The sequence below is a fragment of the Schistocerca nitens genome, chromosome 5 (genome assembly GCF_023898315.1).
Source record: "Schistocerca nitens isolate TAMUIC-IGC-003100 chromosome 5, iqSchNite1.1, whole genome shotgun sequence".
NCBI lineage: Eukaryota > Metazoa > Arthropoda > Insecta > Orthoptera > Acrididae > Schistocerca > Schistocerca nitens.
The window spans coordinates 382,739,846-382,765,754 of NC_064618.1; the positions used below are offsets into that span (position 1 = coordinate 382,739,846).

Genomic DNA, 25,909 nt, shown 5'->3' on the forward strand with positions numbered 1-25,909 from the left:
TATTAACACAATGGAAGATATTGTCAAATGCTCATAATTTTAGGGAGAATTAATGCGACAAGTGCACAAAGAATATTTAATAACACTCTCAGTCTATTTCCTAAAGTTGTGTTAGGCAATTAATACTATTACCACATAGATATTCTTCAATAAGTTTGAACATCAGAACCATAAATATCATGAGTACACCCATGTTGGTTTTCCACGACAGTGTCAGACCTCACACTGATTAAGTGACTTTAAACACATCCACAAACATATTTGTTAAATGCATTAAAAAACTTTATCCGATGTAAAAGTCAACAGATTAGAATGGAGAATTATTTAAAATCAGTGAAGTTTTAAATTCACAGGCCTAAACAAACATTACCAGTATTGACTCATTTGTACTATGACAATTTTTACAGCTACTGGTGACTTACGGTCTTATAAATATTGACACTTTTTAATTTAGCCTCAGTGAAAATATGTGCAAAATCAACCCTAACTTTTTTCATTGTCTTCAATATTCCCATTACCTTTCAACTGTCAACATCTTTTATTTGCACCGTGCCCATTATTGTATGCAATTTCTGTTTGTTTGTAGTGTCATTAGTTTATCCAATTTATAAATCATTACTTAGTATTAACAAGTATTTAATCTCTCCAGTCTACTTGACAAATTTTGTGTACTGAAGTGAACACAGGTAGACGGTGGCCCTGTGCTGCTCCTCTGAAGCATTGTAAGTCACTTCACGAAGAACTTTAAAGAGTTACCACCTGCAGAGTTATGAGAAGCTAGTGTCTGCCAGTGTAAACCCTCTGTCTATGTCCATTCATTCTGACTGATAAACTGGTGGAAGTCATACCAATGTAAAAGGCCGGCAGTGCTTATATAACAACTAGTACACGACATGTGTCTTTTCACAGGTAGCTCTCTCTTCAATAGCATAAATTTTGCCAGTTACAGTGCTTGTATAGGTGGTAGTAGAAGGATGCATAGGGCAAGTATTACTGTGGGGACAGTCACAACAGTAGAAACCATAAGGTAGGGAAATGGGTACAGGAGGAGCATAGGGTCTAACCAGGATATTGTAGAGATTAGGTTGGGGAGTGGTGGGAGAGGGGGGAGGAGGTGACAATGACAAAACGCTATTTTCTTCTAGGTGGTGGGCAAAATGTCAGGCAGATCTCACATCAGGATAACGCTGAGTGACAAAAGTTGTGCTCCTAAATTGTTGTTTGGAGGTATCAGCAGTACCAGGATTGGATGTGATGACCTAGGAAATCTGCTTCTGAACTAGGCTGGTAAGTTAATTATGTTCAGTGAAGGCTGAGCTGAGAATGGTGATACATTGCTGTAAAAGTGTCTGCATCTGAACAAATATGTGAAACAGTCTGTATCTGAACAAATACATTTGCCTCAAATACTGAGGCGTAGAGGTCTGCGCGGATAAGAAAAGTGCAATCCGCATCCGCAAGGTCCTAATCCGCAGTAATTAACCCGCATCCGCAAGTTTCTTATCCGCATCCGCACATATTTAAGTTTTGAAAGAGTAATTAATAGTAATGGACAGTAGTACTTAGAATTATGGTATGTAATGACATAGTTATTGTTAGGGTGCCATTTCTGCGACAACTTAACTACTTTTGACTTCTTAAATCACAGGAAATGCTCTATACCTACTCTAAAGCAGACCATTCCAAACAGGAAAGCATTGGCGCTCCGGAGCACACACAGTAGCAGCTCCGATTTCATGAGATTGGAAACGCTATTTTAAAAAATAACATTCAATGTAATAGTATTAAATGATGAAAATACGTGTATTTCGCTGCTCTTGTCCCAAGGCATCTGAAAATGAAGATGGTTTTAAGGTGTTACTAGCACATTGCATCATTTACCGACAGTTTTTTTTTGTACTCACTGCTTGGATGTGTCAAATTTTGAAGCCATTCATGTCAGCTGATGATTATATTATAGCTTACGCGTTCAGTCCTCGTCATTTCCAGGTGAAAATATTTACAGCATTAGGCCTACACTGCAAAACGCTGGCGCACCTGTGAAGCCAGCAATAATTGACGTTGTCTGGTAGAAATAACTCGTCTTCCGAAGACTGACAACAAAATCACTGGTTATAGAAATTAGGAGTCCATTTAGCTTTAGCTAAAAATACGATCGAAATCTCGAACCTCACCTTTTGGCTGGTTTATCGAATTAAGACCTAGTGATAAATGAAATGTCTGTTTCATTCTCAACTAAGCAAAGTTTTTCACACTTTAAAACATCCTCAACATTGGTCTAAATTACTAAGATAAAATTTGCAGTAGATTTCGCAGTTAATACTTTCAATGTTAAAAAATAATTTTTTTCAAAGTTTAATAAAGCTGCAAACGATTTCAAGATGTCTATATAAAAACCACTGTCCCATAACTTCAAATGTTAGGCACTGTTCCCTGTTAAGCAATACCGAGTTACAGTTAAAATGTTCAATTTTGTTACGAATTTCAGCCCTTATCTTTACTAATTGGCTGGTAAATTAAAAAGACACATTATTACTTTGGGTAATTTGAATATTTTGTAAGTTTTCAATGTGATCAGAATAATCTTTCACGGGCTATCGCAGTCACAGCTTGCTGGTGGTCGTGAGCCTTAGTTTGAAATCCCACTTGTAATTAATTACAAGGCCCGCCGTGCCACCGCTCTGTCTTCAAATTTGGCGGAACTTCAGGAACTTTAACGTCTGTCTTGGTATTTAAGTAAGTACAGTGAAACCTCTATATAACGTTTTTCAAGGGACCACAAATTCTGAACACTGTATAGAGGAAAACACTATAAAGAGGAAGGCTTCCAAATAATAATTATAGGGCATTACTGAAGATCAGGATACCACTAATCAGCTTTGACAAATGGTGCCATAGATGACATTTTAAATTTTCACAACACTATAATGTGATATTCATTGCAAATGATCAATGTATCAAATGATTAGTGTTTTGTAATTAAAACATACAGCCCAGTAGGTGAATGGATGAAAGTAAATGGATCAGTTTGTACTGTAAAAAGTTATAACAGATTCTTAAGATATGACATTGTCCAAAGCTGACAGGTGGTATCCCATTCTTCAGTTGACCCAATTATAGAATATGAGCCAAATTTTGTTTATAATATACTGATCATATTACATAAAAACACAGTAAATGGTACAGATTAAAAAATAATTAGTTACAAAAAAATTACTTTAATAATTAAATTATGAAACGGAACTTAAATTTGCACAAAACTCTATGAACCTGTGTTATCTGAAAATCATATACCTATGATTTATTTAAATATTCAAGCAAGCATGTTTGTTTTCTATTTCTCCTAGACTCTAAGGCAATCATTTCTTGCTCCAAATGAGCAAGTTGAACTACTGTTCTGTCCTCAAGTCTATGGGCCATCATATATCTCCTGAATGTTTCAAAGGCTTCAGCTGCCTTAGTATATGAGGGCACAGGGTCATCTACCTTCTCACTGTCACTTTCACTACCACTATTATCCTCCAATCTTGTTTCAGCAGTCAGCTCCTCAATACTTTACACTCCTGCGGTTGCCACGTTGTCATCCACAGACACAAAGTCCTCAAAAGTGACAGAATCACTGCCTATTAATTCCTGAAACTCTTGCAAATCACTTGCAACATCTTCCACAGGAGCTGCCATCTCATTCTCATAGAATCCCGCTTTTGTGAAACAGTTTTTAATAGTTTCAGCACTGACTTCCCTCCATGAGTACATGATTAAATTCATTGCCTGTAAAATATTCAGCTTCAGTTGTGAGCTCTGCTGGCTTCCTGGTTTTCTTTGGTCCATCAAATTCAAGGCCTTTTTTACAAGGGCTGCCCTATATTTAACCTTAAAGGCATGTATTATTTCCAAGTCCAAAGGTTGCAGATGGCGGGTGCATTTGGATGGCAGGAAAATTACTTTCACATTTCTCAGATAGGATACGTCTGGTGGATGTGCCGCACATCTATCCACAAACAGCAGCACTTTTCTTGCAGCACTCCCCATTTTGGCATCAAATTCTCTGAGACGTGCTTGCTGAAACCAAGTTAATAAAACTTCCTCCATTTCGTTGTTAGTAAATGGTTTCAAATGCATATGTTTCGGATTTCCACAATTCTCAAACCCTTCTATTATCGATGATCTGTTTTTCATAATAGTGTTGAGGGGGCCAGTTCAAATTGCTTTGCTAGCTCCACACGATTCACACCAGGAGATAATAACAGAAACCTTCTCTTCCAGAGAAATGTTCTTCCGCTTTTCACTCATGTCCACTGATGAAAGCTTTTTTTTTTTAAAAAAATAAAAAAACAAACAAACCACATTATATCGAAGACACACTCTCACTAGACACACAAACTGTTTGCTGCTCAGCTCACACAACATGCTACGAATAGAAACGACTGAAATAGTTCCAAAAAGATCGCAACTAGAATGTGTGTCACATGTCATGTGAACCGGTTCTGCCGCTGACATATGAAACATGCTGAGTACGGGCTTTCCAAGCCGGTGCAAACTGTGAATTCACAGAATGGAAAACAATGCATCTACATCCAGTCACTTAAACATTATAAAGAGGTAAATAATTGAACAGGGTTCCAAAAATATGAGTGTTACATGGAGGAAATTGTAATATAGAGGAAATGCAGTAAAGAGGAAAATTTAACATTGTTTATATGGGCTTTTAGTCGGGACCGAAAAAAACGGATGTAATATAGAGGAAAACATTATATGGAGGAACGTTATAAAGAGGTTTCACTGTAATTATGCTACTTTGTCCAGCCTCACATGAATGTTTTAGCAAATTTGAAGTTCCACTTTTATGTCCAGTTTTTACATGCAAAACAAGCGACCATATCTTTTATCTTTTCATTGGCATCAAATACATATCCGAATTTTTTCCAAATTGGTGATTTCAATTTGTTTTCCTTCACTAATGTAAAATTACCTTTTTTCACCTTACACGAAATTGTATCCATCGATATGGTGTTCATTTGAAGAAAGAACTCTCACTGATATTTGCTACGATGCACATTGTCACTCGGTCACAACAAAGCGCCAATTGAAGGCAGCGGAAAATTGCAACGGGCACCTGTCTGGCAGACAGTGGGCAGGTTTGCCACCCAGAGAGCACTACACAGGCCATACAAATGACATGGTCACAGAAACGGATTAGGCGCAGGGCTCTTGGGTACAGCTACATCGGCCGTAGCCAGGGGCTGAGGACAACAGACATCCGCTCTACCCGGGCCCTGCAACATTCCAAGAATGTCAACAGACTTCAAGTTTTCAACTAACATTGCAACATACGTACTGGGCAGATGCCTTGCTCATTATCCGCAGATGACACACGGATATCCGCGCCGGTCGCAATTTTATCCGCCAAGTAACAAATACCGCGGATATCCGCATCCGCGCAGACCTCTACCGAGGCGGTATTGAGTTCTCATCCTCTTATGTAAGTAATTCTTCCCTCTTGAATTATCTCCCCTGACCCATGGTTATAAGCAGCTTTTTCAAATTCTCCCCCATGTACTAAACCTCACTAGTCCTTTTTCTTCATCCCTTTCCCTTTCGCTGTAACCATTCTGCCAGAAGAAAGTGCCACTTGCTATAATAGCTTGCAAATTTCCTTAACCTTCATGTGTGTGTGTTGTCCTACTGCCACTTTGTGAGTAAATTTTTTTATCTACATACAAAAAAATATATTCATCAATACATTATTTTTGTTGGTATGTCGAGATTCACTTAGTTATTTCCTGCACTGTTTTTATTTTATTAATTCCTCCTCTCTATCAACAGCAGGTATTTTCAAGCCATTGACTTAAGACTGCTACAAGGTAATGAATGAATTCTTGACAGAAAATTCTTTTCTTCTCGTTTTTAACACAAAATGCTACATGCAGTTTCAGTTTTTCTGAATGAAAATCATTACCGTTTGTAATTTTTTAAAGGATTATTTCCATAACCATGCACCAGCTTTCAAGAACAAAAAAATAATTATGCCAGCAAGCTGCACACACTCGTACAACAGATTTAAAATTCATTACCTCTTTGTGTTTTTTACAGAGCCATAAATTTACTGAAAGTTAACAAAATTGTTTTCACCAAGGTTCGTTCCCAACTCTACAAAATTATGTACGTGGATAACATAACTGGCCACTTTCAATTCTTTAATATAGTCTAAAGTTTCTAAGTATAAGCCAGAGTATGAAGATCAAAATGCTTTCAAAATATTAGTTCATTTAAACCAACAGGGAGACTGCATGCATAGAGTGTCGGGATGACACGAAACACAGCCACAGTTGAAGCGAAATACACCTGTATGTAGTGAAAATTGGCTGTTGAGCCTAAATAATGAGAAGCTTGACGTCATCCACCATCCACAAGAGTGCTAAAAAGTAGCCGTTAAACTTCAGTTACATGATAAATCAGTCATATCTAAAGGCCATAAATTCAACTTAATACCTTGGAATTACTAGCAACTTAAATTGGAAAGAACACACAGAACATGTTGTGGAGAAGGTGACTATGTTTTATTGGCAGAACACTTAGAAAAATATTTTGTTGATGCTAGCCAACGTAGAGAGAAACGATCATCATAACACAGGCGTTCATTCCTTTTGTGTGCCATTTGGGAGTGAAATAATGGAGAATTATTATGGAGATGGTTCGGTGAACTTTCCACTAGGCACCTAAGTGTAATTTGCAGAGTAGCCATGTAGATATAAATGTAGATGTAGTAGTGTCCTAAATCATACTGTCATGTCATTTAAATATCTGTGTACAATGGTGCAAAGCAATATGAAATGGAATGAGCATCTCAGGATTGTTGTAGGAAAGGTGAAAGACATCAAAGCAACTCAGAGGCACGCTGCTAGATTTGTGACTTCCCTCCACTGATTCCCATTTGACTGCCCAAATTCACTTGATTTGTTATGGAGATGCTTTGGGCACTCAAATGGGAATCAGTGGAGGGAAGTCAACATTCTTTTCGACAAACACTACTGAAAAAATTTAGAGAATAAGTTTTTGAAGCTGACTGCTGAATGATTCCACTGCTGCCAACACAAATTGCGCATAAGAACCACGAAGATAAGATATGAGAAATTAGGGCTCATACAGAGGCACATAGACAGTTGTTTTTCCCTCACACTATCTGTGAGTGACACAGGAGAGGAAACGAGTACGAATGGTACAGGGTACCCTCTGCCATGCACCACACTGTCAGTTGCAGAGTGTGTTTGCAGATGTAAATGTAGCTTACTAAATACTAGTTACTTTCACGAGACAGGAGGCATCTTATCTTCAACCCTGTGTCAGTTCAGGTTTTTCACCATGTCTGTGATCCTCTCATGGGTCAAACAAACCTGTAAACATTTGTGCTTTCTTTCTTCATATATATTCAATATACCTTGTTACCCCTATCTGGTACAACGACTAGAAATGAACAAAAAAATTAGCAGTTAGTGTTCAGTGTAACCAATTTTTTTGTACCAAAGCTTTATTTGTGTTTCTCAGGCTAACCAATATTCACATACTTACACTTAGGCCCAGATGTTGTCAGAGCAAGATATATTGTGAGCAGTATTCTAGTACTGTCTGCAAGAAAGTTTTGGTAGCTATTTCCTTTATAAACTGTGATTCACTATGACTTTTTAGTTTTGTAAACAGCATAATTTTACATTTCTCAACATTTAAAGCTTGCTGACAATTTTTGAAAACCTCTGAAATCTTGTGAGGACCTAACTGAATATTTGTGCACCTTTTATAAGATAAAGCTCCATAACTGCACCATCACAATACTGTTTAACAGTTCTATTAATGTTGTCTGACTGGTCACTAAAGTAAACGACATGAACAGTAATGTTTCCAACATACTTCATACTTCCCTCAGACACACCTGTAGTTATTTTCGTGTCTGTTGATGACTGTCCATCCATGGTAACACGCTGTGTTCTCTCTCTCAAAAAATCCTTAATCTAGACACAAATTTCGTTTGACACCCTATATGACTTGTCATTAGAAGGCTCTGAATTGTAACACGTAAGGTGGCAGCGTGTAATGTAACTATGTTGGAGCCTGAGAAATAGCATGCTGTAATCCTTCATAGAACTGAAAGCATAAACTCAAAAGACTTCATCCACTCTTGGATCCTTCAGCATGACAATGCCAGGCCACAGACAAGTGCTGCGAAGGTAACTGTGTTGAGAAATGAACATGTAGACATCAAGAATAAAGATGTAGAATGTTAATACAGTTTGTTTCATTTAAAAAGCTTTAAGAGTTTTCACATAAAAAATTCAGAGAAATTAAGCACGCTCCATATATTATTACTAACACAACTATTCCAGAAACAGGTAGCAGTTGCAGGTTGGGCATATAATGACTTCCAGGTTTCAACAAAAATTAAAATGCTGTCTTAATTTAATCATTAAAAGCTACAATCTTAAGTAAAAAGTTTAACACAATAAGACAAGTATTACTGTATGTTTGTCTTGAGATAGCGCGACTGGCAGCACAAATACATTGACTTTCTCCATCCACTATTTGAAAATGAGAGCACTTAGCGACGTCCAACAAAATTTATACATAATTCAAAACCCTTCCTCGCTGCCCCCCCCCCCTCCCCCATACACACACAATGATGAAACAAAAAAAGGACAGTCTCTTAATACATTTTCACTGCTCGTGGAGTAAAATGTCAGCAACAGGTACGATGTTTTAATTTATTATTTCTTTATTATTAACTCATTGGCAAAAACATTTTGCAGGCAGTATCTACATGTATCACTGAATTACACCGAGGCAACAAAAGTCATGGGATACCTCCTTATATCACGTCAGACCACCTTTTGCCAGGCACAGCACAGCAACTCGACAAAGCATGGACTCAACAAGTCATTGGAAGTCCCCTGCAGAAATATTTAACCAAGCCGTCTCTATAGCCATCCATAATTGTGGAGGTGTTGCTGGTGCAGGATTTTATTTGACCTCTCGATTACATCCCATAAACGTTTTATGGGAGTCTTGTCGGATGGATCTGGGTGGCCAAATCAGTTACCTGAATTGTCCAAAATGCTCTTCAAAACAACTGTGAACAATTGTGGCCTTGTGACATGGTGCATTGTCATCCACAAAAATGAAGTCCATGAATGGCTGAAAATGGTCTCCAAGTAGTCAAACATAACTAATTCCAGTCAATGATTGGTTCAGTTGGACCAGAGGACCCAGTTCATTCCACATAAACACAGCCCATACAATTATGGAGCCACTGCCAACTTGCACAGTGCCTTACTGACAACATGGCACCATGGCTTCACGGGGTTTGCACCACACCTGAAACCTGCTATCAGCCCTTACCAAATGAAATCAAGACACATCTTGCCAATCCACAGTTGTCTAGGATCCAATCAATATGGTCAAAAGCCCAGGAGAAGCACTGCTGGCATTGTCATATTGTTAGCAAAGGCACTCCCATCGGTCATCTGCTGCCATAATCCATTAACACCAAATTTCATTGCACTGTCCTAACAGGTACGTCTATCATACAATCCACACTGGTTTCTGCAGCGGCCACTGTGTTGTCTATGGTGAGAGGTAATGCCTGAACTTTGGAATTCTTCACACACTCTTGACACTGGGGATCTCTGAATATTAAATTCTATAAAGGTTTCTGAAATGGTAAGTCCCATACGTTTAGCTCCAACTACCATTCCACGTTCAGTCTGTTAATTCCCATCGTGCAGCCATTACCACATAAGATGACCTGAGTACAAATGATGGCTGTGCCAATGCACTACCCTCTTAAAGCTTGAATATGCAATACAACCACTACCTGTATGTCTGCATATTGCTATCATTAGACTTTTGTCACCTCAGCATATGTTAACTGTACAGGGGATATACGTCATAAATGTTTAGCAGCCTGAAAAACTTACTACAGTTAAAATGGCATATAGCAAATTTTTGCATCTGACATAATGTTTTAGTTTATTATTTCTTTACTACTAACTCTATTCAAAACATTCTTTGCAGATAGTATCTATGTATACCGTATACCACTGAATGTACCAGCAAAGAATTATATCTCTGTACTATACGTAGTCCAGGAGAAATGGTGTCATAAACATTTATGATATGTGAAAAACTAGCTTCTGCTTAATATGAAGTGTAAATTATCCAGACTATATTCACACAAGGGTTTGATAATGAGAGCACTTAGCGACTTTCAACAAACTTTAAGCACTTTTTTTTTTCTCGCTTACAAGCTTAAAGTCAAATATTTAACATACTGACTTATTTCCGAAGAAAGCAGTTGTTTGAAGCTGTTTTATACATGAGAGTTCAATTCTTTAAAGAATTGGGGGTTTACTGGCATTTTCAACAATTCTACAACAAATGGAAGTCAGAAGTTTTGAGGATCACTTTGGCTAACTTTCCTGTAAGTGGGTGTGATCTGGCTTTCTTTCACCTCCTGGGCACATATTATTGTTCAAAGGATCTACAGTATATCAATGTTAAAAGAAGGGCTAACTCTGCTGCAAATTTGGTATAGAATCTGACAGGAATTCCATTGGAGCCTGGAGCTTTGTTCAGTTTCAACAATTTCTTCTGTTTCTCAATGCCACTGACACTAATGTGTATTGTAATGGTGGGAAAAAAATTGGGACAATGCTCTTGGATTTCCCTTTGTAAAAATACTTTTTAAAATGGATTTCAGCACTTCCGATGTAACCTTTCTACTCTAAATTTCAGTTCCTGATTTGTCCTCGAGTGTCTGGACACTCTAACTTTGGTGCCACTGACAGCCTTTACATATGACCAGAATTTCCTTGGGTTTTTGAAAGATATTTTGATAAGATTCTACTATGTTAAGTCACTGAAGGCCTCGTACACCACCCTTTTGGCTGTCAAATTTGTGTCATTCAGTATTTCTCTATCTAAGGACCTATACTTTGTTTTATAAATATTATGCAGAAGTCACTGTTACATATCTACCCAGAGCGTGGTCAACTATTCTTTTAAACTTCAGCCACACCTCTTACACATGCTCCAGCCCAGAGGTAAATGTTTTTAGTTCCCCTTCGAGATGTGATACTATAGTGTGTTCAAAATTAGTTGTGCGTTTTGACATTTGGCTCACCGGAGGGGACAGGACGCTGTTGTCCAGATAACACCAATGGCAAGAAGGCTTTCCCTACCACGCTGCCAGAGGTTTGGTTGGTAAAGCAGCCCTGTTGCCTCGCCGAAGGCAAGCCGTACCACATGGTATCACACTTCAATTGTTTGTGCATTCACTGCCTCTGTTTGTGAAGTGTTATTTTTTGTCTTGAAGTGTTCTGCTGTGCTCAGGTGTTGTGAATGAGTGTTTTTGTGTTGGTGTTGCATTGATAATAACTGTGCAGCATGTCTGAATACGAGATTCACAATAAAAGAGGTCATCCCAGAAGGCATTCACCAGCTGCAAAGATAACAAACTGTGAAAAGGGAATTCTGATCCGTGGCCAAGGTCGTGAATTTGTGTACACTGTGTGCAGTTATTTTGAACTCGAGTGCAATAATGGCGGTCCAATCTTACATGTTATAAGGGTGATGGACAGAACATCTGCTGCACTTAACATTCATCGATCAATGGTGCTGAGAATTGGCAAGGAGAAGGAAAGAAAGGAAAGCGCGAGTGAAGAAGCAACACCAGGTTACCAGCACAAGGAATATCCTACCTTAAATAAACTTCTTTCCAGCCTCAAAGAAGCAGAGTTGTACAATGGGAGTAGGTCATCACTTCGAAACTGTTTACATGAACTTGATTTCCAGCATGAAAAGTTTTTGTCTTGGACATGTAACGTCGAAAGAAGTGACATAGCGGCATGGAGAGGCAGATATCTGCGTGCAGTGAGGAATGTTTCATTGGAAGACATTGTGTGGTTGGATGAGACGTGGGTTAACGCGTGTCATACACTGACAAAGGAGTAGACAGATAGCACAACACAATGAACGACGAAAGAACCGATAGGCAAGGGTGGCAGAATAATCATCCTCCATGCTGGCTCTGCTTATGGTTTCATTCCAAACTGTTTATTGCTGTTCTGTTCCAGGAAGCAAGGCAAATATCATGAGGAAATCAATACCAAAGTTTTCATGGGGTGGATTTCTGATGTTCTGCTGCAGAGTATTTCTCCAAATATGACAATAGTAATGGACAACACATCATACCACTCTATAGTGATAGATAAAGCTCCAACAATGCAGTGCAAAGAAATTTTCAATTGGATAAAGTTGAACCTGGCGTGAATAAGGCAGAGTTAATGGAACTTGTGGCACTTTACAAGCCAAAAACTCCCCACTATCAGGTCAACAAACTGACTAATGATAAAGGGCATAATGTAATCAGGCTTCCTCCATATTACGCACATTTAAATCCTATTACGAACATATGGGTGCAGGTGAAAAGTAGTGTGGCAAAAAACAACACAAAGTTTATGCTCAGTGAGGTTGAAATGCTGACAAAAGAAGCCATTGCAAATGTTATCCCTCAGGATTGGTTTCAAGTTGTCAGTCACATGAAAAAGGTAGTTGAGGAGATGTCGATTCGTAAGGACTGCTGGAAGAATAGATTGAAGAGATGTTAATTTCAGTGGGTGCCAGTACCAGTTCCAAGGAAGAGGACAGTGATGCTTCTTCCCTTGGGGTCGCTTCACTTACACCATAACTGTGAGTTATGCATAAAAGATGATAGATTTAACTGTTCTGTTCATTTATGACGTTTCTTTACCACCAAAGAATGTTTGCCTGGCGGCCACTAACGTTCGTGATGTAAGGTAGGCATGGCTTTATGGTCGGCCAGTGACGTGCTCAGCACACACAGACAACTATGCTTCCCCTACTCGCCCTGTGCAGAACCGTCAAAAGATGCAACTAATTTTAAATGCACTACAATGTCTCTTTATCTAACTAACTGAACATCTACAACTTCCTACTCGGTTGCTGAACTGCCTGATGGCCACAGATACCACTTCCAATATAGACTTTTTCAAATAGGTTTGGTTTATATGTTGTCATTAAATCCAATATATTTCCAGTTCTGAACTATCTGCTCTAGGCAGTTTTCAGAGAACACGTGTAATACTGTTGTGCAAATGATGCTGCCATGCCCATCATTTAGAAAACTGCAACTATCACAAATGATTGTTGGATGATTGGAGTATCCTCCAACAATGACAATATGATTGGGATACATACATATGAGTTCAGACTTCAAGAAGAATATAATAATTCCAATCCCAAAGAAAGCAGGTGTTGGCAGATGTGAAAATTACCGAACTATCAGTTTAATAAGTCATAGCTGCTAAATACTAACGTGAATTCTTTACAGACGAATGGAAAAACTGGTAGAAGCCGACCTCGGGGAAGATCAGTTTCGATTCCACAGAAATATTGCAACACGTGAGGCAATACTGACCTAACTACTTATCCTAGAAGAAAGATTAAGGAAAGGCAAACCTACGTTTCTAGCATTTGTAGACTTAGAGAAAGCTTTTGACAATGTTGACTGGAATACTCTCTTTCAAATTCTAAAGGTGGCAGGGGTAAAATACAGGGAGCGAAAGGCTATTTACAATTTGTACAGAAACCAGATGGCGGTTATAAGAGTCGAGGGGCATGAAAGGGAAGCAGTGGTTGGGAAGGGAGTGAGACAGGGTTGTAGCCTCTCCCTAATGTTATTCAATCTGTATATTGAGCAAGCAGTGATGGAAACAAAAGAAAAATTTGGAGTAGGTATTAAAATCCATGGAGAACAAATTAAAACTTTGAGGTTCGCCGATGACATTGTAATTCTATCAGAGACAGCAAAGGACTTGGAAGAGCAGTTGAACGGAATGGACAGTGTCTTGAAAGGAGGATATAAGATGAACATCAACAAAAGCAAAACGAGGATAATGGAATGTAGTCGAATTAAGTCGGGTGATGCTGAGGGAATTAGATTAGGAAATGAGACACTTAAAGTAGTAAAGGAGTTTTGCTATTTGGGGAGCAAAATAACTGATGATGGTCGAAGTAGAGAAGATATAAAATGTAGATTGGCAATGACAAGGAAAGCGTTTCTGAAGAAGAGAAATTTGTTAACATCGAGTATAGATTTAAGTGTCAGGAAGTCATTTCTGAAAGTATTTGTATGGAGTGTAGCCATGTATGGAAGTGAAACATGGACGATAAATAGTTTGGACAGGAAGAGAATAGAAGCTTTCGAAATATGGTGCTACAGAAGAATGTTGAAGATTAGATGGGTAGATCACATAACTAATGAGGATGTATTGAATAGAATTGGGGAGAAGAGGAGTTTGTGGCACAACTTGATGAGAAGAAGGGACCGGTTGGTAGGACATGTTCTGAGGCATCAAGGGATCACAAATTTAGCATTGGAGGGCAGCGTGGAGGGTAAAAATCATAGAGGGAGATCAAGAGATGAATACACTAAGCAGATTCAGAAGGATGTAGGTTGCAGTGAGTACTGGGAGATGAAGAAACTTGCACAGGATAGTGTAGCGTGGAGAGCTGCATCAAACCAGTCTCTGGACTGAAGACCACAACAACAACAACAACAACATACGAGTTAGCTGAAGTTTTTCTCCAAATTTTACAGTTACATAAGGGAGTTAAGTCTCGTAGTAGATATAAAGATCCATTTATATGTTTATGACCAACCTGAATACTGAGTCTTGCATATATTACAGTCCTGCATGTAGTTTCAATTTCTGTCTCTACAGATATGAGTTTCTTTTCTAATTTCATCATTACATGAAAACAGCCATTTAAAGCAATTCAATTCAAAGAGATAGACTTCAGTGTCTATTAACTACAATTACTTATATCTGCATCATTGAACAATTCATTTGAAAGGAATGACTGTTTATGAAAAACAATAAAGTGAACATTAGGAAATTACGTCAGGAATAATAACGGACTTGTTGATATTCTTCGGGAAGAGGAGGGGGGGGAAAAAAGACTGCCTGCACCTGTGCGTAGCTTGATATCTATTACCCAATTTTTAGTACCCTACATGAGATCTATGACAGCGATGGCAGCAGCAGTATGGACATACAGTCTTCTTCGGCCAAAGACGTGAAAGAAAAGAACTAGAGATAGAATCCGATACAATTTTATCATTCGAGTACTAGAAAAAGAATGAATCATGAAAAGAAAAAGGACACAGTATATAGTAACACCATGGCTTATGTAGTTAAAAAAGCAAAGGCCAAATTTACAGCCTGGCTTGGGTATGTGGTTTTATTGAGCATAACCAGGCAATTATTCATGCACAACGATCAAATTTCACCTTTTGTTTATAAATCTTTCTCAACAAACATAATTACAATGACTGCATGGTACATTCAGGATCTTTGAGTTATAGCTCATAATGGTACTTTACCTTATAATAATAATAATAATAATAATAATAATAATAATAATAATAATAATATTTTCACACTAATGGGCAATCTGGTGAAATTATGAAGTAATAATAATAATAATTATTTTTTTTTAATTTACACGCACTCAAGAGCAAACTGATAAGGATCAGGCTGTAAGAAAATTTCAACTTCATGGTGGCAAGTTTAACTAGATGAAAATAAAAAAGTGAGGGTACTTCCTGAACAGAGGCTCTCTGCATGATCACCAAACAAAAAATGTTGGACACAAGTCCAGTTTCTTATGAATACATCACCTTACTTAGTTATCATGACTCGTTCTTGAAGTACAGGAACTGATGAAACACAAAATAAGGAGGGACAAGGAACTGCAGCAGCAGGGAGTGATGCTGTTACCAAAATGTGACCAATCATTTTCATTATCATATAGTGAAGAGTGTTTGAAAATTGGTAATTGTATGTGGAAACAGGAAAGGGGGGGAGGGGGATGGAGGGAGGGATCATTCTGACATACCATTCTATCGCCATCACAGAAGAAAACTTCTGTTATCTTCAATATGGAATGAATATCAAAGGGGTAAAAATATCTAAAATATCAGATAGCAAGTGGAAAAGAGACAACTGTCCAGTTAGTGAAGAAAAATTAGGTGAAAATAGTGTAATTGCTAATTTTTGTACAGTGGCAGGAGGGAGTGTCATAAACAACATACCAAAAATCCCCACCAGTGGGGTATGGGGGAAGGAACATTTAAAGATCATTTTTACGCTTTTCTTTAATAACTCGAAAACTATATTAAATTTCATACAAAAAACATCCAATTTATTTTTCTCTGGGACTAACAGTTTCAGTGTTCCAGAGGAGGGAAAAATCATAGATTACTAAAAATAGTGTTTTAATGGCATAAAATTACTGTTAAATGAAGTGGGTAAAAAACAATTACTACACATGTGTACTGTGTTTAAGTGCAGTAGAGTGGTATTAAGGGATAAATTGTGTTTTGTGGCTGTAACAGGGTGGAGAGGGGACTAGTGGGAGCAGCAGTGTGAGGGACGGTAGGTCACCGGACTGTGGTCACACCTTTCCCCCTTCATAGGTGTGCAAGCTGAAGAATGAGTCGATGAATCTGCCCTCTGTCTGCAAAATCAAAAGCAAGCAGCACCTGGGATGAGAGGTCACATTTCCCAGAAGAACATCTCAGGTGCTGGACAGTGTGATTAAGAAATTATTTCTCCTATAGAAGTGTAGAACAGTGGGCAGAGATTTACACAGATTCCATCCCTATGCATTTCTTGCATTAGTTTTATTAGTAGCTCAAATCTGTATCCTAGTGTTACACTCCCTCTCTGGGCACGTCTGTGTACTGCATCACCAGGGATCATGAGTTGCGCTGCAGAACGTCTGTATAACTTTGTGAAACACCCTGTAGTTGCTTTTGTGATGCAGTGGGGTAGACAGAGTGGGGAATCACCTGCTCACTGTTGTAGTTTGCAGGCCTATGTAGGAGGGAAGTGTATGACCACAATCCGGTGACCAAATTTCCCTTGCACTTCTACTCTCCACCCTGCTCCACACACCCTGTTACATCCCCACTAAACAATTCATCTATTATTATGGCTCTACTGCACTAAAGACATTGTACACATATTCGATATCTGTTCTTAACACAATCCATTTAACAGTAAACAGTAGTTTTATACCATTAAAACAATATTTTTAGTAATCTGTGACCTGGAATGCAGGAGTTATTAGTCCTAGAGAAAAAGTGAATAGAACTTCCTTTGTAGGAAATCTAATTTTGTACTGGGAAACATTTTTGCTAGTTGCCACGGTTTTAGAGTTATATAAGAAAAACATAAAAAAGTGACATTTAAGGCCCCACCATCCTGCTCACACACCACCGGTGTGTATTTTTCATATGTTGTTCATGACATCCTTTCATGTAAGTAGACAAAAATTTTCAAGTACACAATTTTCCCCTTTATTCAAACTTTTTTTGCCTTCGGTGACTGGGCTACAACGTTATAGTCGCTTTGTTGAGATATTCCAGAAGCCACATAACTACAGAAACTCAAGGATTTAAACGTCCTCCTAGGTATAATAAGATCATTCATCATCTAAGTTGATACCCTCAGAATTGTGAGAATCCATGACCTCACTAATATTAACTCTGCAGAGAAACCCCCATTTTGCTAAGATCATAAACAGTTACAGAAACATCACTTGGAGCAGTAAAACTAGTAATGTTATTTTATTTTATTCTGAAGGTACTATGATCATGATGGTGATGAAAAAAATCAGACATCCAGCAGGGTAGATGATTCCATTTTTCTGTGAAGTTACCAACTGACATCAATGTTTATTTATTAAGCTATGTTTATTAAACAAAAGTTTATATGTTGAAGAAGTCAGCATCAAGACAGACACAGATTTATCTTTAGAAAATACAAGCTAGCAAAGGAAACATGATCTCACTGAATAATTACACAGGCCGTGGGCCCAGGTTCAAAGAAATTATTTTCGGGGAGTTTCACAACTCAACTAGTTCCCTTCATGCAGTGCTAATAATACTAACAGAGAAAACTAAGTCAGTTGTAACATTGTGTACCAAGTGGAATTATCAGTCCACCTGGACACACACAAATATGTCTCCTAATATATTACTTATTCAACAAATGTAAACACATAAGTGGCTTATTCATGATTTCTACATCACTTGTGTGTGTATGTTTAATAGGAAGGCAAGTCTGCAGGAAATCAAAATGGAGAAAATTATTTGGTTACTGAATTTTATAGTGCTGTTTTCAGCTGACAGCTTTGTCATGACGACTCTTTCTTTCAAATATAAATCAAAATAAAATACAAACTTCTCATACAAAAACGTAGTGAGTCAAGTGAAAAATTGTATGTTGAAATGCTACTTACTTCCTGAAGGGCTCTTTTATCTACAACTTTGGAACTCTGCAGCATTTTTATAACATTTTTTGCACCTTCTACAACAGCTGCCTCAATCCTCAGTCTGTGCCTCAATTCTTCCACTCTCTCTTCAAGTGGCGTTTCAAATTTGTCTGTTAAAGAAAGCAAATATGCAATAAATATATAATTATACCTGATAGTAATTATAAACTTTAATTAATGGGGAGGTATCTTGATGAAAAGACAGTACGAAGGGAAAAAATACAATTCCATCATCCTAAAATACTTCTGAAATGTTTGATCGAAATATTTTTATTGCTTAACTGAGCTGTAATTGTACACAGTAAAAAAAGATGGCTCATTTTAATTACTGCAGGTGCACAAGCTTTTCAGGTGGAAGTACAATAATGATATATTATTTTCTTGTCGTAAACAGTAGGCACTAATGACTGCTAGATAAAAAAGCCGACACAGCAAAATTTGTTAGAACTAGTGCATTACAGAGAAAAACTTACATATTGTAAACTGGCCTGGTTGGCATAAATTGCAGAAAACTCGCAAAATGGGAATAAATAAAAAGAATTACCTCTACTGAGATGAAAGTTGAGAATGTCGTTCTCATGAAAATACTACACAAGACTAACACATATAAACCAGTGGCACTGAAATCCACTTGGATAATCTGTACAACACTAGAAGGAAAGTGATTTTCATTACACTTTACTGAATTACCTTTGGCACTTTAAGGGGCGCTATACAACTCTGACACTCTAGTCATGGAAACAAAATGTCTGACAGCCAGCAGAAGTGTTTCCAGATGTTAAGTTAAAGGTGTTTCTTCTCAACAACTCGTTATACACCAAAGATAAATTATTGAATAGAAATAATTATTCATGTATTAAAAAACCTTTAATTGCCCAGCAAGTAGCCATAAAAATACATATATTTTTTAGCTAGCAGACAACTATATATTTAGGAGAAGGATGGCAGTTAGTGCTCTAAACATGATGAAAAAACTGGGATAGGTAACATGGTTGAAAGGCAGGGTGTCATTCACTGGATAAAATGCAATGAAGGGTAAGTCACGCACGATATTCAAAGCAAAGACAGATACATGATGTTCATAGGGAGGCGGGAAAGCAGTTTCAAGTGTGGCTCAGGCTCCTCATGCCACTTGACATCACTGGGTCCCATGGCAGGTGAAGGGTAAGTCACGCAGGGACAATCCGGTGGTCAAGAGAGAGTTGTTCTGAGTAAAATCTTTCCGTTTTCAAGGCGAATCAATTCAAATAAAATACTCAAGCTTTTGATGGCTATTTCTGTCATTGTGACAGGAGTAAAAACAACTAACTGCCAAGACTGGTATGGTTATCTCCTTGTACAGACGTGACTGCAGCCTATGGTACCAAATGGAGAAGGCCGAAATGAGGCAGATGTGGAAACATATTGGGCATATCATAGCAGCTTCAGCCTGCCATGGGACCCAGTGATGTCAAGTGGCATGAGGAGCCTGAGCCACACTTGAAACTGCTGTTCCCGCCTCCCTATGACCATCATGTATCTGTCTTTGCTTTCTTTCAATATCCAATGCCCACACCCATGCCCTACTAATTGTGTAACCTTGGTCTCAGTTAAAAATGCTGCTGTTTATTTTCATCTCAGCTGCCTCCTTTATAACAGAATCCCAATATGATGATGCATGAGCCAAGACTCTTATCTTTTCAAACCATATTTTGTGACCGTTTTCCAGGCTCAGTTATGACTGAGTTGCCAAGTTCCCTTTTTTTAATATGTCGCTTGTGCTCAGTACAAAGCTCTGCAACTGTGCAAATACTTTGACCTATATAGGTGCTACTGCATTCGCAAGGGACACCACACACATTGGGCACCTGAACAACAATGTTTTCTTCAACAGGGCACAGCATGTCTCATATCTCGGGGTCGTGCCAGAATACTGGTCTCAGTTCATGTCTCTGCAGCAAACATCCTAACTTGCGGCTCGTTGCTCCACAGTACAGCAGGAAAGCAGCCAGCTTGGCCTCTTCTGCCGATTCAAAAGGTGTCCTTCATTGCACGTGAACATGTTTTTAATGTCTCCTTTTCTATAACAATTCTCACTGAAAACGTGTCTCAAATGCTCCAGTTCAGACTGTAAGAGGTCATCATCATCAGAAATAATCTTTGTTCTATGCATTAGCATGTTACGGACCCACATTCTTGCACACAAACTATCTGCATCCAAGTATCGATTAACATGCGTTGGCTTTCTCTACACTGAATGACCGAGCTGGGCTCCTGCATATTGTCACAGGAACAAGTGTCGGATTTATGACAACAGCATTAAGACAGGCTCATATCAAATTGGTATTCACAGGTTTTTTCCCCAATGTTAATGAGTTTGTGCTTGTTGAATATTTGCCTCAATGACAAAATGCGAACTTTCATTATTGTACTGTGCCTTGCCCACAAAGATAGGCAATTTATGACTTTTCTGCCAAAAATCAGTTTAATGTCCAACTGTGGTCATGCTACTCCCCACACTTTGCTTCATGCAACTTTTCTTGTTTCCAAAATTAAAATCTACGCTTAAATGACATAATTTTGACACCACTGATGACATTAAAGAGAATCTGTCATGGACACTAAAGGATATCCGAAAACATGCTTTCCAGGACTGTGCGGTAAAGTGGAGAGGTTCCTGGGACAACGGTATGAGCTGACAACGGAGTACATGGAAAGAAACGGGTACCAACACTATGCTAGTCAAATACTAATTTTATTTTAGAAAAAGACCTTATATTTGGCTCATCATATTGAGTCAGCATGAGGGTATAAAAATAATATTGACTAAAAGTCAAATACGGAAACTAACCAAAGATATGAATCAATCCTCACAGAACAAAAGGTATCGATCAAAAGAAAAGATTCATATATTAATGGCCGACTCTTTGCCAATGATATGTAGAGGTGGAAGTGAAGATACAAACTTCACAATATCTTTGGCACAAAGAAGGTACAATTTTTAAATCATTTTATCATGTGGTACATCATGTACTTTGAGATGACTCTAGTATTTATATTGTCACAGTTTCAAAATAGCAACATGAGGCCAACTAAGACTGGTCTTCATACAAAATAAATGAAATTTCTGTTCTTGTACCCAAAATACAAAACAGACAGAATATAGGATGAAAATATTTTTCAACAATATGAGCTATAAAGGCTCAATTGAAGATCCTTGAACTGGCTGCAGTGATATGACAAAGTAAAGTCTCCCCACATTACTTTTTTGCCTAATTTTGACTAGCATATCCCCAGGGGTAAGGTATTGCAGCTTTTTAAAGACACCAAGATACCAACTGTGATAAGACTTATCATCAACAGCTGTAAGTGGACCATCCAAACTGCAGAAGGTTCTCATACCATATAAATGCACCTGGTTCACTGGTGTGCAGAAATAATTTTTACGGTTGTGAAACTGAGTATGGAAGTTGACATATGACATACCAAACACACAAAAGTTCTTAATGCTAACAGGTCTTTGTTTCATAAAAGCATGGTAAAATCAAGGTAGATAAGTATTTCCATAATTAGTTACAATTTGTGCAACAATTAACTTACTCTAAAACACACTATGTATAACCTGAATACTTACCTATATGAACTTTATTAATAATTACTATTTACAAAAATTCCCCCAGGTAAGCATTGGATTATCAGTTACAATTTACCTTTGGTTTGATTCATTTCACCACTCCCATTACTACTGGTGCTGTTAGGTACTGAACTAGGATCCACACTGCTATGTCGTAGCTGCTTTACTTTCAAAATGCGCATTTTCAGGAACTCTATTTTAGCTCTTGAGTCGGCCAACATCTGATGAGCTTCAGCTAAAAGCTTTTTATCTCTGGAGTGACTGGCTGTCAAACTTGCTATCATATTTTCAGCTCCCTGTTTCACCTGTTCAGAGAAACAAATTTACAATTAGTCCTGGCTAGCCTTTTCGAAGTCACAGAGTCTATACAACAGTTCAGTTCTTCTACCAAAAGAGTTGTATAAGAATCTAGGTAACTGAACAGTATAAGCTTCATATGTACAAAAAATACAAAATTTAAAGATAAGTCAAAATTAAATTGCAAATTAAAACGAAAGGAAAAACGTTGCTCACCAACCAGCCTACTGAAAAGATATGATACATGAACGCTTAGAAAGAACAAATATGTTTTCAAAACTTAAAATTCCTTCATCCAATTTACAGAAATAAAGGGAGAAAGAAGGAATAGGCAGAAACTACTACCACAGAATAGGAGAGGTTACACAGCAAATCAGAACTGGAGTTAAAAGAAATATTTAAATTCCTAATAAGCTAATATGGTTTGTTGGTTCACAAATCTTTTTACAACAGAGACACTGCATAAAACTGCACTGCACATCAGAGGCTGCTACCCAGGTATCTGACTGTGGGTGCACACGAGGGTTTTTTTAGATTAGGCGATTCTCCAGCCAATCCAGATAACAACAGCTGTAGGAAACTCAAAATATCAGTACATGATTGAAAGAAATGCCTCACACACATGAGATTATTAAAACCCTAGCAGTTAACTGCCACAGCTTTTGCAGCAAAGTGCCAGAGTTCGAAGCACTCCTGAAAAGCAGTGAAGCTCACGTAAAATTAGGTACAAAAAGCTGGTTGAAACTTGAATTTGATAGTAGTAAGATTTGTGGGGAAAATTCAATTGTATATTAAAAGGATAGGCTACTAGAAAATGGAGATGTAGCCAAGAAACTCACTGCTGAAAAGATAAGTGAAATCAGTATTTGTCTAAGTGGTGTTGAGAAACAGTCGAAATTATTAATATTGAACACAGCTCTCGGGCCCAATGAAATCCCTATCAGATTCTGTATGAGTTAGCCCCTCTTCTAACTAAAATCTATTGTAGATCCCTTGAACAAAAAACTGTGCAAGTATTTCAAAGAAAACACAGGTAACACCTATCTACAAGAAGGGTAGGAGAAGTGATCCACAAAACTACCATCCAATATCTTGACGTCAATTTGTTGTAGAATCTCAGAACAAATTCTGGGGTCAAACATGATGAGGTATCTTGAAGAAAATGACCTCTTCCACACCAAACAGCAAGGATTCCGAAAATGTCGATCAAGTGAAACCCAACTTCCACTTTTCTCACTTGGCATACTGAAAGCTTTGGATCAAAGGCAGTCAGGTACATGCAGTATTTTTTGATTTCTGAAAAACATTTGACTCAGTACCACACCTACACTTATTGCCAAAAGTTTGATCGTATGGGGTATCAAGTGAAATTTGTGGTTGGATGAGGACTTTTTGGTTGGGAGAACACAGCATGTTATATTGAATGATTTTTCAGTGTCACATGTCTCAGACTTTTTGCAGATGATGCAGTTATCTATAATGACATACTGTCTGAAAGAAGCTGCATAAATAATCAGTCAGATCATGATAAGATTTCAAAGTGGTGCAGAGATTGGCAATTTGCATTAAATGTTCAGAAAAAACTGTGCACTTCACAAAATGAAAAAAATGTTGTATCCTATGACTATAACATCAGTCATAGTTGGAATAAGCTAACTTGAACAAATACCTGGGTGTAACAATTCATAGGGATATGATATGGAATGATCACTTAGGCTCAGCTGTAGGTCAAGCAGGTAATAGACTTCAGTTTATTGGTAGAATACTGGGGAAGTGCAAGGATATTGCTTGCAAACTACTCATGTTCATCATTCTAAAATACTGCTCAAGTATCTGGGATCCATACCAAATAGGATTAACAAGGAATATTGAATGTATACAGAGAAGGGCAGGTCTTGTAACCATCCAATTTAGGCAATTCTGACAATACGAATGCCTTCTGGACATTGGGAAACTGTTTATTTTTAACACACCAATGTTAAATTAGCTGTATGTACACACCTGAGGATGTGATTAAATCACTGCGAAACTGGTTATGTTTGATCCTGTAATAAAGGACCTACTAACAACTAAGCTGCTACTGAAAGTTTTTTGGATTTTAAAAGTTTCTGAAAATATTTCTATTAGCATGGAGGACCAGAAAGAGTGGTCATTCCACCAGTGTATGAGGTACTGTTCATGTATAAGGCTCTGCAACAACAATATGGGAACGGAGCTTTACACACACACACACACACACAACAAAAACAATAAAACTTATCAGTTTGCCTGGTATGGCCAATGCATAAGCAACACAGGACGGTTGACTTCTTCTGGTAGAAGCAGTACTCTCATCGATTGATAGTGCACAGTTTATTAGAGGGGGCTTAGTAGCCCGCCAGATGTTTTTCCATCTCCAATGGAGCAGAGTTCTTGTTTGCACTTGCAAATCCGCACCTGGGATCGTCAAAGTAAATGGGGGACAAGTAATAGCTCCTCTAGCTAAACAATTGGCCACTTCATTCCCGGGGATATCCACACAACTTGGGACCCACATAAAGACAATCGAGCAGGCAGTATGATGAAGTTAAGCAAGGTCATGAATAGCAGATACCATAGGGCAACAAGAATAACATCGGTCAACAGTCTGGAGTATGCTCATTGAGTCATTACACATCAAAACATGGTCAAGGAAGGCCTTTTTAATACGTTGGGAAGTTCTGTTAACAGCTATCAGTTCCGTCATAAAAACACTACACCAGTTCTTGGCAACAAATGGCATTCCCAACCAGCAGGAGATGTAAAAGCATATCGCATCTTATAGAAATTCTTCCAATCCATATGTGGCATGCAGCAAACCAATACTATATCGCATCTTATCCACAGTATTAGAGCTGCCACTGTCAAACATGGGAGCACCCTGAAACTCCAGAAGAACTGAACATAACAGACACCGGAAGGTCATGGGGGTGACACACTTTAGGACCTTGAAATAGATCAGTCCTAATTTGTGGCCTGAGTACCATGTTGAAACGTACTTCAATCTGTGTTTCTGCTGTAAAAATGTATCCAGATAAAAAAAGGATGCTGATGTTGTCACTAAGTGGGTCGCTTGGTATTCAGTAAAAACTGACGCATTGGTACAAAGACCACTTGCGGATCAAAACCCACAACAGATGCCGATTGCTGGCAGCCCAGAAGATTACCACGCTTATCTCACACCTGAGACAAAGAGGCATATATTACCAGGGAGGAGATGGAGCTTACTGCACTTAATTAGGTAGCATTTGTTCACCCCCTGTGGGATGTATCATGTGTAAAGAGTGTCATGTGCTATTTACAGTCACTACGTGAAAGTCAATTTTATTATTTTTACTCAAAACATGTATGAATTTCTTAACATTTTCTCGTATATGCTATTCGATAAATGTTAAATGTGGTTCATAGCTCACACTTAGTTTCTAACTAAAATAAACATTAAAATTTACTGAAAATACTAAACTGGACTCAAATTTTAACATGGCAAGAGCACAATTTCATTTTCCTCCTACACCTAAAGATAAACTGCTATCAAGGAAAGAGCTTAGGGGAGGAAACTCAAAGCAATAG

The 25,909-nt window shown here is 38.1% G+C and overlaps 1 protein-coding gene across 3 annotated transcripts in view; it reads right to left on the reverse strand.

The window, feature by feature from the left end:
* LOC126259308 (serine/threonine-protein kinase N) overlaps positions 1–25,909 on the reverse strand; it is a 350,492-nt gene that overhangs the window by 173,422 nt on the left and 151,161 nt on the right. For all 3 annotated transcript variants that reach the window (XM_049955981.1, XM_049955982.1, XM_049955980.1), the window contains exons 4-5: positions 22,101–22,329; positions 18,379–18,521 (exon numbers count right to left, since the gene is read on the reverse strand). In XM_049955981.1, coding sequence (XP_049811938.1) covers positions 18,379–18,521; positions 22,101–22,329 — 372 coding nt within the window. The remainder of the gene's footprint in view (positions 1–18,378; positions 18,522–22,100; positions 22,330–25,909) is intronic.